This window comes from Abramis brama (genome assembly GCF_963993115.1).
Source record: "Abramis brama genome assembly, chromosome: 24".
Lineage (NCBI taxonomy): Eukaryota > Metazoa > Chordata > Actinopteri > Cypriniformes > Leuciscidae > Abramis > Abramis brama.
In genome coordinates this window covers 5,459,621-5,478,418 of record NC_139986.1, presented here as the reverse complement: position 1 = coordinate 5,478,418, position 18,798 = coordinate 5,459,621, and the positions used below count along the sequence as shown (strand labels likewise).

The 18,798-nt window shown below is 39.2% G+C and overlaps 1 protein-coding gene across 3 annotated transcripts; it reads left to right on the top strand.

The window, feature by feature from the left end:
* The first annotated feature begins 5,294 nt into the window (after positions 1-5,294).
* On the top strand, positions 5,295-18,518 carry agtr1b (angiotensin II receptor, type 1b). Of its 3 annotated transcripts, XM_084102589.1 has the most exons (3): positions 5,295-5,624; positions 11,309-11,379; positions 13,542-18,518. In XM_084102589.1, exon 3 carries the CDS (start codon positions 13,648-13,650, stop codon positions 14,725-14,727), a length of 1,080 nt encoding a protein of 359 aa, XP_083958715.1. In that variant the 5' UTR covers positions 5,295-5,624; positions 11,309-11,379; positions 13,542-13,647; the 3' UTR covers positions 14,728-18,518. The 3 variants fall into 3 exon arrangements, with proteins under 3 accessions (XP_083958715.1, XP_083958716.1, XP_083958714.1); XM_084102590.1 differs by lacking the exon at positions 11,309-11,379 and having other exon boundaries at positions 5,295-5,534; XM_084102588.1 differs by lacking the exon at positions 11,309-11,379 and having other exon boundaries at positions 5,296-5,624; positions 13,542-18,517.
* The last annotated feature ends 280 nt before the right edge of the window (positions 18,519-18,798 follow it).

Genomic DNA, 18,798 nt, shown 5'->3' with positions numbered 1-18,798 from the left:
ACGACCCTTTGGGCGGCCAGGGCGGAGACGACCCTTTGGGCGGCCAGGGCGGAGACGACCCTTCAGGCGGCCAGGGCGGAACAGGAGACCACCCCTCTGGCGGTCCTGGTGGATCGGGCTGGTCCGGAGGTGTATTGCCCCCCCAAAAAATTTTCTTGGGGAGGCTCCCCGGTAAAGAGTCCTGGACCAGCGATGAAGAGGGCTTTGAGCTGGGCAGGACCAGCGGCGAAGAGGGCTCTGGGCTGGGCAGGACCAGCGGCGAAGAGGGCTCTGAGCTGGGCAGGACCAGCGGCGAAGAGGGCTCTGAGCTGGGCAGGACCAGCGGCGAAGAGGGCTCTGAGCTGGGCAGGACCAGCGGCGAAGAGGGCTCTGAGCTGGGCAAGACCAGCGGCGAAGGAGACTCTGAGCTGGGCGGGACCAGCGGTGAAGAGGACTCAGAGCTGGCGTGAATTGCAGGCTCGGCTGGACTGGCTTGAAGCTCTGGATCGGCAGAAGTGACGTGAACAGTCTCTGGATCACTAGAAGCGACGTGAACAGTCTCTGGATCAGCAGAAGCAACGTGAACAGTCTCTGGATCAGCAGAAGCGACGTGAACAGTCTCTGGATCAGCAGAAGTGACGTGAACAGTCTCTGGATCAGCAGAAGTGACGTGAGCAGTCTCTGGATCAGCAGAAGTGACGTGAACAGTCTCTGGATCAGCAGAAGCGACGTGAACAGTCTCTGGATCAGCAGAAGCAACGTGAACAGTCTCTGGATCAGCAGAAGCGACGTGAACAGTCTCTGGATCAGCAGATGCGACGTTAACAGTCTCTAGATCAGCAGAAGTGACATGAACAGTCTCTGGATCAGCAGAAGTGCGCTCTGAGCTTGACGGGACCAGCGGCGGCGAAAATGCGGCTGAACTGGACGGGACGTGAAGACCAGGTGTTGACATTGGGTGCCACGGGAGGAAGCTCTCCAGACATCTGGAGAGTGCCTCTCTCCAATCCAGACCGGAGAGATCGGGGAGCTCCCTCGGGTCAACCTCCCTAGCCCCCAGCCGGTAACACACCTTAATTGCCTCATCACCCAGAGAGCAAGAGGCAGCTAGAGGAACAAATCCCCAGGTATACTGGAAGAGATCGAGGCTATCCAGGGCCAAGGCCGCGATCTGTCCAGCAAACTCCTGGGTCAGGCTGTGAAAATCAGGCATGACGCGAAGAGACTCAGGCTTTGCAGGCATGACGTGAAGAGACTCAGGCTTTGCAGGCATGACGCAAAGAGACTCAGGCTTTGCAGGCATGACACGATGAGACTCATTTAATGCTGCTGGATTCATCGTTTGGTCGGTCGTTCTGTCACGCTGCGGCAAGGATGAAGCAGAGAGAGAATCCAAGTGCAAGCATACATTTAATTAAACAAACAGGTAATCCAGGCGGAACACGGAACTCAGGACAAGAACAGGTAACAGTACATTAAACAACGACCGACAACCAACAACTGAAGCACAGAGGTTTAAATACACAGACAAACAAGCTAAACAAGATAACAAGGGGGTGTGGCTAATTAGAAACACCTGGGAGAACTAATAAGCAAGAAAAACTACAAAGGACTACAAAACATGACACAGAACAGGAAATAACAAAAGTGCACACAAGACAAGGGAAACACAGGACAGGAAACATTACAAGTAACACATCAAATACTTTTTTAAAAGCATGGTACATTTTTATTAAAACAATGATTTAACATGTACTTAAAACTTTTAAGTTGACCTTACAAAGTGCACTTTTTAAGAAACAGTCATAAAAGTGCAGGCTGCTCTCTTTAAGTACACCAAAGTGGCCTTTTATTTAAAGAGGCTACATGCGATTTTCTGAAATTTAAACTCGCGACTGACACCTGTGGCCAAAAAACGGAACTGCTCTTCCTTTCTGCTCGCTCTCGTACGTGCACACTTCACAAGTCATCCGCTGCAAAGAAGTCAACGTTATGTTTACAGAGGTAAGAACAGTCAAATACATATATTGTTTGAGAAACTAAGTTTGTTTGCTGACTAGCGGTGGTGGCAGAGTGATCTGAAACGTTTAACATGAACGCGCTTGACGTCACATCCGCAGACAGCGCGCGAAAAATCCGACCCGACAGAAAATAGGAAAAATAGGATACAGGCTTATAGGTGCACCCACTGTGAGCTGACAAGGTGTCAGTATGCTCATCAGGAGATGTTTGAGTCATAAATGGTCAAATAAAAAGGCTACTGTTACGTTTATTTTGGGGAAAAAGTTGCATGTAGCCTCTTTAATCTACAGTTTATATATATATATATATATATATATATATATATATATATGGAACGTGTGGTCAGAATCATTAGAGACCAAGGAGAGGGGTCTGTGAGAACGGTCTGTGCTGCACTCAATGTTCCAATGTAAGTAGCTTATGTTAATGTATAATTGTGTTCTTATTTTGTTAGAGTACATCAAGGAACATCTGCCAGAACACGATGAAGGTCTTCGGTCTCCTGATACCACATCAACCTCTTCTGATGAAGATGACTTCTTCTCCAATGTCAAGCAGACGCATTCCCATGAGATAAGTAAGCAACTTGATGGATACCTAGCCGCTACAGCTGAAGGAGTGAATACACTGGCCCCCTATCCAGCTGTGCGTAACCTCTCACTAAAGCTCAACACAGCCCTGCCAGCTTCAGCAGCGTGTGAAAGGCTTTTTAGCATAGCAGGTTTGCTTTTCACCCCAAGAAGGGGATCAATTCATTCACAGAATTTTGAGAACCAACTTCTCCTCAAGTTGAACAAGGACTTCATGACATTTGATTGAATTGAAGTACAGCACACACACACACACACACACACACACAGAGTTGGCACACATAGATTGTGTGTGTGAGAATGGTGTTATTCAGCTGAAAGTATTTTCTCCTGCCTTTGCCTGTATGTCAATGTGAGAGGAAAGGGCTTAATACTGTCACTCAAATGAGCTGAATTTTATTTTTCCTTCTTTGTATGCTGACCTAAACACAGCTGATTTTCTTTAATCATTATTATTTTCTCTTCTTTGCTCTATGCTGCGTGTATAATACGGTCAGGTTCAGAGGTGTGTCAGAGGTGTGTGAGAAATGTTAAATAAAGCAACATGGTAAAAAGATGAAAATGACTTGATTTTACTTTCAATTCCTTTTACATTCTCCAAGGTATTAACATTAACATTTTTCATAACTCCATGTAGGACGTTTCTGTACATAAATGTAAGCACTGTGGCAGTAGTAATGCAATATTTAGAAAATTTACTCTTGTACTCTTGATACTCAAGTACTTTTAAAAACAAGTACTTCAGTACTTTTACTTAAGTAGACATCTGACTGTAGTACTTTTACTTGTACTTGAGTAAAATTTAGCAAGGGGTATCTGTACTTTTACTCAAGTAATGAAGCTGTGTACTCTGTCCGCCTCTGAACCAATCACATGGCAGTTGCTTCAATGCATTTAGGGGTGTGGTCCTGGTCAAGACAATCTGTGAAAAAAGTATTTCACAATCTGCTCAGTTACTGGGATTTTCACGCACAACCATTTCTAGGGTTTACAAAGAATGGTGTGAAAAGGGAAAAACATCCAGTATGCGGCAGTCCTGTGGGCGAAAATGCCTTGTTGATGCTAGAGGTCAGAGGAGAATGGGCCGACTGATTCAAGCTGATAGAAGAGCAACTTTGACTGAAATAACCACTCGTTACAACCGAGGTATGCAGCAAAGCATTTATGAAGCCACAACACGCACAACCTTGAGGCGGATGGGCTACAACAACAGAAGACCCCACCGGGTACCACTCATCTCCACTACAAATAGGAAAAAGAGGCTACAATTTGCACGAGCTCACCAAAATTGGACAGTTGAAGACTGGAAAAATGTTGCCTGGTCTGATGAGTCTCGATTTCTGTTGAGACATTCAGATGGTAGAGTCAGAATTTGGCGTAAACAGAATGAGAACATGGATCCATCATGCCTTGTTACCACTGTGCAGGCTGCTGGTGGTGGTGTAATGGTGTGGGGGATGTTTTCTTGGCACACTTTAGGCCCCTTAGTGCCAATTGGGCATCGTTTAAATGCCACGACCTACCTGAGCATTGTTTCTGACCATGTCCATCCCTTTATGACCACCATGTACCCATCCTCTGATGGCTACTTCCAGCAGGATAATGCACCATGTCACAAAGCTCGAATCATTTCAAATTGGTTTCTTGAACATGACAATGAGTTCACTGTACTAAAATGGCCCCCACAGTCACCAGATCTCAACCCAATAGAGCATCTTTGGGATGTGGTGGAACGGGAGCTTCGTGCCCTGGATGTGCATCCCACAAATCTCCATGAACTGCAAGATGCTATCCTATCAATATGGGCCAACATTTCTAAAGAATGCTTTCAGCACCTTGTTGAATCAATGCCACGTAGAATTAAGGCAGTTCTGAAGACGAAAGGGGGTCAAACACAGTATTAGTATGGTGTTCCTAATAATCCTTTAGGTGAGTGTATATATCACGTTTCAAATATGAACGAAAGTCTTATTTATTTTGGAACAACATAAGAGATAGTAAATTAGTTATTACTTCTCTATGGAGAATGCTTATTTAAGCTTTATGTTTATTCCTTTCACCCTAAGGTATGAAGAACAAACAGCTGTAATTATAAAATAAGAATATTTTTGGAATGGTCTCAATCTACAAATGTAAAAACTTCAGAAGAGTCACACGAGAAACTCCAGTGTGCCCAAAAGAACCATCTAAAAAATAGTTGGTTATGTTTTGGGTTCACTGATCATAAATCAGCGGACCCAGAGCTTTATCCCTACTGGTCATGCAAACATAGAGGTAAACTGAATTTGAACCAGCATGAAAGAACATCCACCGATTGCAGAAACGGATCAGGTGACCTGACCTCACAGGTCAGACCATAAAGCTTTCTGAAAAACAAGTTCTCCATGTTCTTTCTCATGTCTACGCGCTGCCGGCTCCAACCTACCCATCCAGACCTCTGCTTCCCTACTTTGTTTTCCTTTCCTATCCTTCACAGTCTCAGATGTCAGACCTCTGAGCAGCAACCCCACAAGTTTGTACACTGAGTACGTCAAGTGGTGTGCGACTCAACCAGTGACGTAACGGCCACACAGTGCAGTGTTTGTACTCACATATTTTTATTTGACTGATAGCAAAGTGGAATGGAAAAGTCACATCTGATCGTGAAGGATTTAAGAGGAACAGGAGACAACCAATTTCCTCTTCATCTCCAATGTCTGACGTTGGAGACAGCGCTATTAATATATCTTTGGGGGAGGCCAATTAGAGTTGTCATGATTTGCCTTTGCACGACCCATGGCATGGGAGGATGGAGTGAAATAACTGACCACTCAGATAGGAGGAGCGTTAATGTCGAGTGGGTGTATGCTGGGGGTGGTGGTCTCAACAAGCACACACTGTGGAAATACAGACATGAGACATGTTTTCATCAATGGGGGGTGGATTGTGTTTGTACACGATGAGGTGTGTGTAAGTGTCAGGCGAATTTGACTAGTCTTGTTCTTGCAGTTCAGTAATAGGGCACTGGTCTGCAGTTCTTATCCACTTCATCAGGTAGGACACTTTCTGATTTCTAGATAAATAGAATACTATTTAAATGTAATTTTGAACAAGCCAAATGCACTAAAGGCTAACCCTGTTTATTGAGAATGAATACCTTTCCATGAGTTTGGATAGTAAACTGAAAACAGAATTGAAATTCACAAACATGGAGCACAGATATGAAATCCTAAATAGATGCATGTATGTATATATATATATCATGTATATTTGTAATGATAAAGCACGAATCACTATCATTATTAGTGCTTATAGTTTAGAGTTTGCCCTTAACTTTAAAATATATAAATTGATTAAAAATATTAAAAAGGAAGTGCCTGATTTCTTTCTGCAAGAGACATGAATGATACCTCGAACTTTGCAATATGGAGTCATTTTGTATAGTTAGCACGAGCAAGACTGTGTTCAGTTATAAGAAAAAGTCACACTGATTGATTCCTTTGGAAATTTGTATGGGTGTGATGGTTAAAAATGAAGTTATTTTAGCAAAAGCCTGTTATGACAGTCATAGCACTTTTAGTCTGGTGCATTGTTCCCATCATTCTGCACATACAGTAAAGGCATGGTATGGCTCATTTAAGAAGACTGTCATTAACACACACATTTACCTTGCTATCTAAATGAAGACAAATTTTTGCCACTCCAGTCATGTAGACATATACAGAGGAACAAAATGTTGTTTGTACAACAAAATGACTGTCTGCAATGTACCTTACAGACAGGAACATGATTTAAATTATATTGCTTTCCTGAAACAATAAACTCCATAAATGAAAAAATACAAAGTAAAAATAGATCAGGGAAATTATCTAGATCAGTATAGTGTTCACTGTGATAATAAAAGCAGGCTTAGTATAATGTTATATGTTAGCATGTTGCTAAGCTAATGGCATGATCCTTTAATAGGTATAAAAATAGGACCAGAGCCATTTTAAAGTGCAATTGGACAGCAACAAAGTGACCTGAATCATCATTTTAATGAGAGCTGGAGACTGTCACATTGCTTCCTGTCTGCTCTGACAATCCCACCTTTCTGTTAAAAGTCCAGTGGTTGTATCCAAATATGCCCACTTCCCTACTATATCGTAAGCGAAAAACAGTAGGCTATCTGAAAAGTGTATCACAGTATTCATTTAACAGTAGATGAAAAGTTCCTGTATCACCTGCTACTTCTGCCGAGATTCTGAAGTGTGTATACGATGGACACTTTACTATCCCATGAGGCCATGGGAGAGGATTTTTGAATGATAATTAAGTGATGCTTGTGACAAACTATTTCAAAGGTTTTGGTTTCCCCCAGATTTTTTCGCCATTCAAGTTCATAGGATATGTATTTGCATGACTGGAAATAGCTCACAGGGGGAATTTCCAAGATGGCTGCCAACTGAACCTACTTCGGCTGCGTCTGAAATGGCATACTCTCTTGAGTAGGTAGTTATTTTGAGTGAGTACTCACTTTGAGACTGGTACAAAAAAGTATGTTCCATCTATTTAGTATGAATGTAATCTGGACACTACTACATTCACCATGTTGCCATTATCATGTGACCTACCGGCATCAGTTGGATCGCTTGTGCTATTCACAAATCCTCTCCCGTGCAAAATTTCCTATGCACACTTCAGAATTTCGCCAGAAATAGTAGGTCATCCGGGTACTTTTATTAGTACTGTCAATTCAGACATACTTCTTTGGTCGCATAATGTTTTGTTTTTTCTAGGGCTGTCAAAGTTAGCGCGTCAATAACGCGTTAACGCAAAATCATATTAACGGCACTAATTTTTTTAACGGGCGATTAACGCAGCGCATATTTTCTGTTTGACCCGTGGCCCAACCCCTAGTAGGAGAAATGGAGATACACAGTGTTGGCAACTTAGCGACATTGCAGACCCCTTTAGCGATTTTTTTTCCTTCAACAAAGCGCCCAAACCTTATTTAGTTTCTGAGAATCTACCGGTACCGCTGGTACTGCTCTCTCAGCACGCGCGCGCGCGCCTCTCTCTCTCTCTCTCTCTCTCTCTCTCTCTCTGCGTCTCGCGCGGAGGAGCAGCGCTTTAATTCAGTTAAACAGATATTATGTTGCTTCTCTAATTTTACAAATATACACGGATATTGTCTTTAGCTTATGTGTATTTGATTTCACCAGACGACGGCTCGATTATCAGAATTTTTGTGCAGATTAACGTCTTGGAAGGGAGAGCTGGTTATGTTTATTGGGTCGCGTTTCAGTCACCATTTCAAATTCATTCCGTTGTTTGACAACAGAAACAGTAAAATATACTGAGAATTTAGCTTCATCAAAATGGGCACAGAGAGAGACAAACTACAATGTAATAATAAATGCTAAATGTACATTTGACTGCCCTGTCATGCAAAAATCTAAACATTTTTTTGTTAGTAAATTGCTCAGTGCAAAGAAAGAGAAGTAATGGGAACATGGTATTTCTTTGTTCTTTCTACATGTGTCTAATAGACATGAACAAGTTCTTTGAAAAAACATCTATGACCTTTGAAACATGTCTCGTCTTCATGCTCTATTGACTATGGTTTCAATAATAAACATACATTTGCATAAAGCATCTATATTTATCCATGCCCATGTTGATTTGAGTATTACAAACTTGAAAAGTATTAATTTAAGGTATATTTAGAACAAATAAAAAAATGTGCGATTAATCACGAGTTAACTCACGACAATCATGCGATCATGCGACAATCACACGACAATCATGCGATAACTCACGACAGCCCTAGTTTTTTCCTATAGTAGGGAAGTATGCGATTTTGGATGCAGCCTTTGGTAACAGACACAACTACTAATATTGATAAAATACTCTATATTTGTTACACTTATTTATTTTGAAACTATAATTTTTAGTATTAAGATTTCCCTTGACATACTTTTAAAAAGAGTATAAATTGCAGAAATAATATACTTAAGCTCAAACTGAATGTAATGTTTTCATAAAATCAATTTAATTGCAATTAAATAATGTTAAAAAATACAATTAAAACCAATTATTTTAAGAACATCTTTATATGTAATTTCATAATTGCTTCTATTATCTTTGAAATATGGTTAAGCAGAATATACTGTCAAGTATTTATGGTAAAAACATAACATGTATGTATTTGTAATTACACATTTGTAATGAATGAAGTTGCAATTTAGTACATTTAAAATATCTTAACTTTAAATGTAATGTCAAATAACACACTTCAGTTAAAATTATGACAAAGTATATGTGCTTTAGTATGTTACACATCAAATACTTTTTTTAAAGCATGATAAAAGTTTATTAAAACAATGATTTAACATGTACTTAAAACTTTTAAGTTGACCTTACAAAGTGCACTTTTTAAGAAACAGTCATAAAAGTGCAGGCTGCTCTCTTTAAGTACACCAAAGTGGCCTTTTATTTAATTAATCTACAGGGGTTTTTTTAAATATATATATACTTTTAAGATTGCACTACAAGTGCACAGTTAAGTGCGCTTCTTTTTCACAAGGGTTCAGAAGTACATTCTGGGATTCCCTCCTCCACAAATGATACATGTGATGCCACCTTTAAATTTGGCAGCATAATTACGCTGTCTACCTTTTAGAACAGCCTCGGGAACACACCTATGATGCATTAAAATGCTCCCTCTGCAGGCAACTCTTTTGGAACGGAGTGATTGTGTAAAATCTTGTTGTTAAAAACATTAACATCTCTTGAGCTCAGACAGAGCCAATGTTTTATTGAGCTGCAGTCTCAAGGCCAACTAATATTTGTTGTCCACAACTCCCATGGTGGCAGCTTGTATCTATCTGATGAGAACTTAAACACGATAACAGAAGCTAAATTACTGCATTGGGCTTTTATTTTGCTCTGCTAAACAAAATGTCCGACAGATGTCCGTGTCACTCCATCTGCTGTTAGGCCTAATTCAAACAGCCGTTTGCTTTAAAAGCCCAGTCAACAGAAATATATAAAGCCCATCTCTGCTGTCCCAGCGGGTAAGGAGAGATAATTGTTTTTTTAGTGGCCACACTTGTGCTGGTGAGGTAAATTTCCTCATGGTGGTCTACCTCTCCAAAGTGAGAGAAGAGCAGACTGAGTAAATCTTTAACTAGATCAGTGATGATTTTAGTGGCCAGTCTAACACTCTACCAGATGGTGGTGCTCACACTACACTTCTGATTAAACAGAGTGTTGATATTTTGATATTTCTTAGGCTCCACTTTTGACTATTCTTGTGTAAGACTGCCCTTGTGTAACTTCTTTCCGTTAAGTTATGTGTCCATCATGGACACACCTAGACTAAACAAGAACTAGGCCTTGGACACACACACACACACACACACACACACACACACACACACAAACCAAAAATTATTCAGACACCAGATATATTGTTTTATATATTTTTTTACTAGTGGGTGCAGGACATTATTAGTTCATTTATGTAAGTGAGGATGGCAAAATAAAGTAAACGGTGACATATTATACCCAAAAATTCTTCATACAGTGACTCCCAATAGAATTGATACAGACTTTGGACCAAAAATTATTCAGACACTTTGACCTGACCATATTTTGCTAAAGTGTTTTTTCTTTAATTGCTAATGCGACCTTTTTACACCACAGACTGAACAAAATTAGTAATTGGTTGAGCTAAATTGGTATTATCTAAATGTGTACTCAAATTTAACGGCTAACAGATATTCAACCTAATTCATTTGTGAGACAGTCTAACAGAAGGATGGACAAAACCAGTGAAATATCAACTTATTTGATAACTTTGAGTTACCAAAGTTTCATATTTTATTACCATTTTCTATAGCGAATAAACTGTGATAATGTGAGAAATGTTGAAGGTGTCTGAATAAATTTTGGTTTTACTGTATATATATATATATATATATATATATATATATATATATATATATATATGTATATATATATATGTGTGTATGTATGTACAGCAGCAATTTCCAGGGTTCAATGGCTTTAAGGCATTAATAAAAACGAGTGAGTGAGGAGAGGCTGTTTTGTGTGTAACTTGCTTTCGGAGAGATTAGAGAGTGAGAACGCACAGCTGGTATCCTATATCTATTCAGATATTTCAGTGTCGAAATAAATATATATTTTTGACAACACTAGATTGCACATAGTTAAAATTTTTAGATGCCTGTAGCCTCACCATCAGGCCGATTGGGCCGAGCTTTGGTGACGTAGACGGGGTGGGTACTGTACTATCATCCCTCAAGTTTCAAGTCTCTCCGACTTACGGTTTGGTCTGCCCGATCACTTTTAGAGGAGAATGCGGATCCTTGGAAATTTTAACAATTACAATAGTGTTTCAGCACTACACACTTGAAAAAAATTAAATCTCTATATGTACAAATACATAATGTAACAACTGTACAGTACAACTGGGAAAACACCAAGGCTCTTCTGTACCCCGAACAGTACTTCAGAGTAAATGGCATATTTAATGTCATTAGGCAAACTAATGTAAAAGTAATTTCTGCCTTTTATGGTCTCCATTTAAAGTTTCCATTTGCTGTCCAATTGCTGTAAATGCTGTCTGGGAGGAACAATTAAGAATAATTATTATCTAGCTTAAGAGTAGTTAGCTTGGTGCTGTGTCTTCACAAAATCGGTTTTCCTGTTTTGTGCTCTTGTCTTTACAGACATATTTGTTGCGGGTATTTCATTGTATCCAGAGAAGCAGCATGAGAACACAACACATGCACAACTAAAAGTGGGTTAGTCATGCACATTTAGTTAATGTGTTCACTATACAGTCAACTTACAGCCGCCTACTGTTACACTCATTTAAAAAAGAAAACAGGGCTAAATCAAATGGTGACATGTGCGGAACTGCTTTATTGCATCTTGCGGGCCTGAGGAGGAGAAATGCAGGGGTGATATTTCATTATCCTGTTACCCTTGGCACCCCGACGTTGTGCTCTTTCTTTAGCAATGAACACCACCACATCTGTAACTGATATGGCTGGTGCTTTTACAGAAGAATGCACACTTTTTAAAATGTCTCGCCTGTGAAACCAGAGAAACCCACGCTCACTTGGCATATAAATGAAACTGCTCTAAAATGTGAGGTGTGTAAATGAAGAATTGTATGGATGCATGCAGAATGATGATTCTTTCAGAATTGATTGAAATTAAACTTAAATTCCAGTTTAGTTCCTGAATTTGAACTGTGGTCAGAACTGGTCATTGTGATTCAATATTTTTGCTTTAAAATTGCAGCTGAAACCATGAAGAAAAATAATTTAGTGTGCCCCCTTGTGGCAAACTGAGGCCTACATTACATTTGTGATGTAGAAAGCATTTTTTATTAAAGCGTTGGACATTTATAAACAATGTTCAACGTGGATAATTTTTCCTCATTCTATCCTGGTAGCAGCACGCTCATTTATTAAGAGCAAACAGGTTTGATTTTCTCAGGCACTTTCCACAGCCTAGACCCCTGGTGACCTGTTTATTTAGGTGTGTGCTGATTAGAAATTCTCATGCTGAGCTCGTTTCAGCACAGTGTGTATGGAACATAACAACTCAACAATGCTCTAAAGCACTTTTCTCTCTCTCTTTCTATATCATCCATTAATGAATTCTGTAGTTAGAAAATCATGTTAACTGCACTGAGCACAGAGACTGTAGCTATAATACAGTAACTTGTTGTATGAATTTAACACATTAAATGTGGAATTATTATACAACCCTAAAAACCAACCACCATCATAATACAACAGAATATAAATAATCTGTGATGTGCAAAATGTGGTAATTGTCAACTCCAGAATACAAAACAGAAAATCAAGTTTAAAACTATTTCAATTCATTCATTTATTGTGAAGTTTAAATTTTCCAGTTTTTTTCATTAATATTTGACCTAACAGTGTATGTTATTGTCGCTTCTTGACCCAGTCTACTGAGTGATAGTCAAGAGGAAAAAAAAAGAAGAATTTTATGAGAAAATGGAAAAAGCAGTTTCACTCAAATGTAAAATAATATCTCTGACCTTAGTAGTAATACAGCCTTGAAGGTCTGCATTTCAAATGTGAATGTACAGAAATTAAAATAAACTGAATTTAAAAGACATTCGTATGACTGTAACATTTAAGAAGAAAGTGGAGGTTGTCAAGTCAAACTTTGAATATTAGAACAAAGCCTGGCTTGAAAGTTTTGCAAAACGTTTATAATCCTTATGATGGATGGATGGATGGATGGATGGATGGATGGATAGTACGACAGATAGAACAGCAAATAGAATGACAGACAGAACAATAGAACGCGAGATAGATAGTACGACAGATAGAACAATAGATGAACGGATGGATGGATGGATGGATGGATGGGTAGTACTACAGATAGAACGGCAAATAGAATGATAGACAGAACGTTAGATAGATAGTACGACAGATAGAACGATATATAGATACATGGATGGATGGATGGATGGTACGACAGATATAACGGCAAATAGAACGATAAGACGATAGATATAATGATGGATAGAACAATAGATGGATGGATAGATAGATAGATAGATAGATAGATAGATAGATAGATAGATAGATAGATAGATAGATAGATAGATAGATAGATTTTTTTCATGTTTCCATGACTGAGAACCTTCTGATAAACACATTACAATTTCACTGTCACCACTCATTAACTAAGAGAGCGTTTTAAAGGGGTTCCAGGTGGTCAGCTCAGTGTTATCATGAAGCATCTGTTTTTGATAGCAGAAGTAGCATGATCAGTGAAGACAGTTTTAATGTGCAGAAGGGGGCGTAATAAGGGGACGTAGCAGGAGCTCTTTCATGGCCGATGTTTACGGCCTGTGGCTGTGCTTATGATGCCTCTTCCTCTGACAGTTTTCGTTGCTCTCTTTTATAGGTGTCAGGAGGCATTTACCCCAAATCTGGTGTTGGCTACTCAAGACATACCCTGTAGGTAGCGGAACCCATTCGTCGTCACATAAGCAACAATAGTGGACCGAAAAATGGAGAACAAAACCTCAGGAATGAGTGATGCCTTCCACGTGAACTGCAATATGTCTGGAAGACACGGCTTCATCTTCACCTTCATTCCGGCTGTCTATGGATTCAATTTTGTCATAGGAGTCATTGGTAATAGCATGGTGGTGGCTGTCATCTACCGCTACATGAAGCTAAAAACAGTAGCAAACGTCTTTGTGCTCAATCTAGCTATATCAGACCTTACCTTCCTTATTACGCTGCCATTGTGGGCCACTTTCACAGCCACGGGTTACCACTGGCCGTTCGGCACCTTTCTGTGCAAGGCAAGCGCAGGACTGGTCATCTTCAACCTCTACACTAGCATATTCTTCCTCACCGCTCTTAGCATTGACCGATATCTTGCTATCGTACATCCGGTGCGCTCCAGGCGCCAGCGCACACTTCTCTACGCTAACCTCACGTGTGTACTCATATGGCTGTTTGCCTTGCTCCTCAGTGCACCTACAGCGCTAAGCAGGAGTGTGTATGACATTGGGAACTCGACTTTGTGCGCTGTGTGGCACCACAGTGAGCAGATACACTTCTTAGTTACCCTTAGTGTGCTAAAAAGCGTTCTAGGTTTTCTTGTGCCGTTCCTTGTGATAATCACCTGCTATTGCCTTATCGGTCGCGCACTCCTGGATTCCAGGGGTGTGTTGAGGAAAAGCGTTCGCTCTCGGGAGGATGAAACGTTACGGATGATAGCCGCTACTGTGCTAGCTTTCTTTGTTTGCTGGGCTCCTCACCAAGCTTTCCACTTCATGGAGCTGCTGGCCATGCTTGGCGTGGTGGAAAACTGCCAAACACTGGATGTTATTGACACAGCCATGCCATTTACCATCTGCATCTCCTATTTAAACAGTTGTGTAAACCCCATTCTTTATAGCTTTGTTGGACAGAACTTTCGCAAAAACCTACTGAGGTTGCTAGGCTGTGGGTCTGGACAAACTAGCAGTCACTTTAGCATTAGCTCAAAGATGAATGTCAATTCCCAATGTACCTCTGGACTGCTCAATCCAACAAGCACCAAGAATGATTCAACACCCACTGTTAAGACATCTTAAATGGAAAAGGCATAGCTGAAATTTTGTATTCATCTGTGTTTTGGGGATTTTAAGGTACTACCAAAGCACAATGCTAGTTAGTTACGTTACTGTATCAGTAACAGTTCTCAGTACTTAGAATGATAGAGCTCAAATGTCGGTGCCTTTAACAAAGATATGTTATCCTGCCCTTGTGAAAAAAATAAGTACACATTAGCATACTAGAATACATATGACATAAATAGTATATTTTAGAAGAATATACTTCAGTGCAAACTGAATTTCATGTTCTCGTACAGTTAATTGCATGTTATTAAGTAAAATTCTAATGTTAAAATATGGCTAAAGTGTGCTTTTGAATGTACTGTAAGTGTATTTATGATAAACTTCAATATACTTTAATGTATTTTATGTTGAAACTTGTAGGCTGTCATATATATATATATATATATGTCAATGTCAATGTCAATGTCAAAGTTTATTTCTATAGCACTGTTTAAAACAACTCAGAGTTGACCAAAGTGCTTTACAATCCCATAGATAGCACCATTTACACAAGAAACAAACACACAAACAATAAAAGAGCTTATGCAGTCTCTACACTACATTAAAAGCCAAAGAAAAAAAATGAGTTTTTAACTTGGATTTAAAATCAGAGTGTCTGAGCAGTTCTAATACACAGTGGGAGACTATTCCACAGTTTGGGGGCAATAACCGAGAAAGCCCGATCCCCTCTCATTTTTAGTCTTGCCCTAGGAACAGTCAGCAGCCTGTGTTCTGAAGATCTGAGAGATCTCGACGGCTTATGAATGGACAAAAGACTTGACAAATAAACAGGCGCCAATCCGTTTAGGGATTTGAAAACCAATAAGAGGATTTTAAAATCAATTCTATAAAGAACAGGAAGAGACATTAACAACATTGTGTGTTGGTGTGTATGTCATATTATATATCAAAGTGCACTTTTTAAAAGTGTAAGTGTGTTAAAAAAGTAATTGAAGTGTACCCTCTTTTGTCCTTTGATTCCATTAATATCTGCAAGTACAGTTTAAAAAAAAAGAAAGAAATAAAATACTATTAAGATTTGAAGTAGACCTCATGTGCACATTCAATACACTTTTCCACAAGGGGCTTATTATAAGCATGTTGATATTAACTAACTTACTCAGCAAGATTATCTTCAAATTGCTGTTTTGACTGCAGTTGATCTCACTACTCGTTTAATTCTAATACTCACTATAGCGCCCCTTGTGTCAACACTGAGAATGCATTGATTAATCATAGAATAATTCAATTAAATTGGAAATTGAGTACATACACTGAACTATTATGATATATATATATTGTCATAATCTCCATAATCTCTTTAAAGGGTTAGTTAACACCCCCCCCCCAAAAAAAAAAAAAAATTCGGTCATCAGTTACTCACCCTAATGTAATTCCAAACTTTTAAGACTTCCGTTCATCGAAACACAAATGAAAATATTTTTTATGAAATCTGAGAGATTTCTGTCCCTCCATTGACAGCTACACAACTACCAATTTGACGCTTAAAGTTCATAAAGACATCGTAAAAGTAATCCACATAAATCGATTGGTTTAGTCCAAATTTTCTGAAGAGACTGGATCACTTTATATGATGAACAGATTAAATTTAAGCTCTTATTCACTCTTTATTATTTCTTCATTTGTGTTTCGAAGATGAACGGTAACGACATGAAGTCAAGTAATTAATGACTTTTTTTCCACTTTTGGGTAAACTATCTCTTTAAGTGATCTGGAAACTTGGCCATACCACATTCATGACTAAATCGTGACTGTATTATAAACAATGTTTCATTTGTATTCATGCAAAAAAAAAAAAAGCAAAAAAAAAAAAAAATTGTAATAATTTCTTTTGATACAATGCACTTATTGTGTATGTACACGTTTTCACATTGTAGCCTATATTTCAAAAATACCTGCATGTAAGTATGTACAGCTGTAATGGATTTATACCACCAACCAAGCTGTAATTCACAAGTGATTCATACCACCAAACCTGTCCTTAACCTTACCCGTATCCCACCTCAGTAGCAGCAAAAGTGTCTTGCATTACAATATGAACACAATAATGTACATAAGAGATAATCAACGGCTAGCTGTGTATGAAACGATTTTGAGAATAAGGTCTCTAGTGCTCAACTAAACACTATCACTTGAGAATAGAAGTAAGATCTCTAGTGTTTAAACCCGCTGCGCTGCAATAACCAAACAGACTCCAACCGATGCCTTCGAATATGCTTTTATTCATGATCAGGACCTCATATCAATCACAGAGACTCCCACCAGCAAAAATAATACAACATAAGTTAGCATGACATATTACTCATCATCATCACATCATTTATCTCTAATATGATTGTGCATATTCATTCTCTGTTACGGATAAAGTAAATTTAGACCTAGACCCAAATCATATGATTATTAGTTTGTTGACTAAATGTCATGGGGCTATTATATTTAGATAGCTATCTAGCTTGACTAAAGTGTTGGTAATTTTTTTTATATATATTTTTCTCAAATGTTAAATGTTAAACCTGCAAGAAAAATAAATTTTAGTTATGGTTAATTAAAAAACAATCTCTCACACATATTACTAGGATATTGGCTGTTTACTAATACTTATAAAGCACATATTAATGCCTTATTCTGTATGACAATATTCTACATCCCTTAATCCTACCCAATACCTGAACTTAGCAACTACCTTACTAACTATTGATAAGCAGTGTCGTGGATATTTTTCCCTAAACCTAACTACCTGGGTCTCGTCTACTGGCGACGTCCCCACTCGGGTAGCTGATATCTGAGTCTCGTCTCCTGGCGACGTCCTCACTTGGATATCTTACCTAGTCTAACTTGTTCCCCTAACTAATTAGTTTTCTAAACTAGCTTCCTACCTAAACTTAGCCTGGCTGCGCCCTCCTACGCACTTCCGCTCAATTTCATTTTCCTTCAGTACTACCTCTGGTACTACGTCTGGGACTGCTGTATATTCTTAGGTTTCCAGAAACCAATTTTTTGTAGGACCAATCAGCAAACAGAGGGAGTGGCTGAGAACGACGACGTTGATGTAGTGCACATGTGTCAAACTCAAGGCCCGCGGGCCTAATCCGGCCCGCCACATTATTTTATATGGCCCGCGAGAGCATGGGTGTCTTAAAATTAGGGATGCAACGAAATTTAGGCTGCCGAAAATTTTCGGCCGAAAATAACATTTTCGTTTTTTGGCCGAAATATACTAAAAAGCCGCCGCGCCCCTCCGTGTTCGGCGATGGTTTGACTCTGGCTCAGCGTGTTTTATGACTTTGCGTGCGAGTCCGCTTCCGAACATGCATAACTTCTAAGCGCGTTCCGCTGTGTGTGTGCGCTGTGCTCTCCGCTCCGTGTTCACAGCGCGTTCTGCTCAATGTTCCGCAAGCAACCTCCGTGTGTGTGTGTGTGTGTGTGTGTGTGTTGCGAGCTCTGCTCACGCTCACCGGAAAGGCAAAGTCCGCTAAAAAAAAAAAAAAACGTGCCGACATGAAATTTCTCTGGACTTGTTTCTTTTTGCAATAGCACTACTGTGCTGTAACATGGTGTGTATAGCCGTGCTGGTCAACACTGGTAAAATTGCACGAATCACGATCCTCTCGTTCTCCCTGCTCTGCTCATGCTCTAATAAAAATAGCTTTGTAGGACTATACTTTATTTTGACAATTGGTCAAAAAATAAATCTGTTAAATCTGATTCTGCTGCATAGAACTGATTGAAGAATAATATATTGATATTTTATATTATTTTAATATAATAATATATTTATTTAAATATATTAAATATATTACATAATATTTAATATAATATGTACCAGTATTATCCTTTTCACCATTTGTATCACTCTGGTTGTCTGTGTTTGCGCCACTTGCATCATTAAGCCAGTAGGTGGCGACAAGTGACTGTCTTTATGAGTGAACAATTGAACTTTAAACTGATTAGTGCCAAAAACATTGATTAACTCAGGAAAGAAACAAGTTGCTGAAACCAATCTTTAATGCTAATATAAATTGCTCA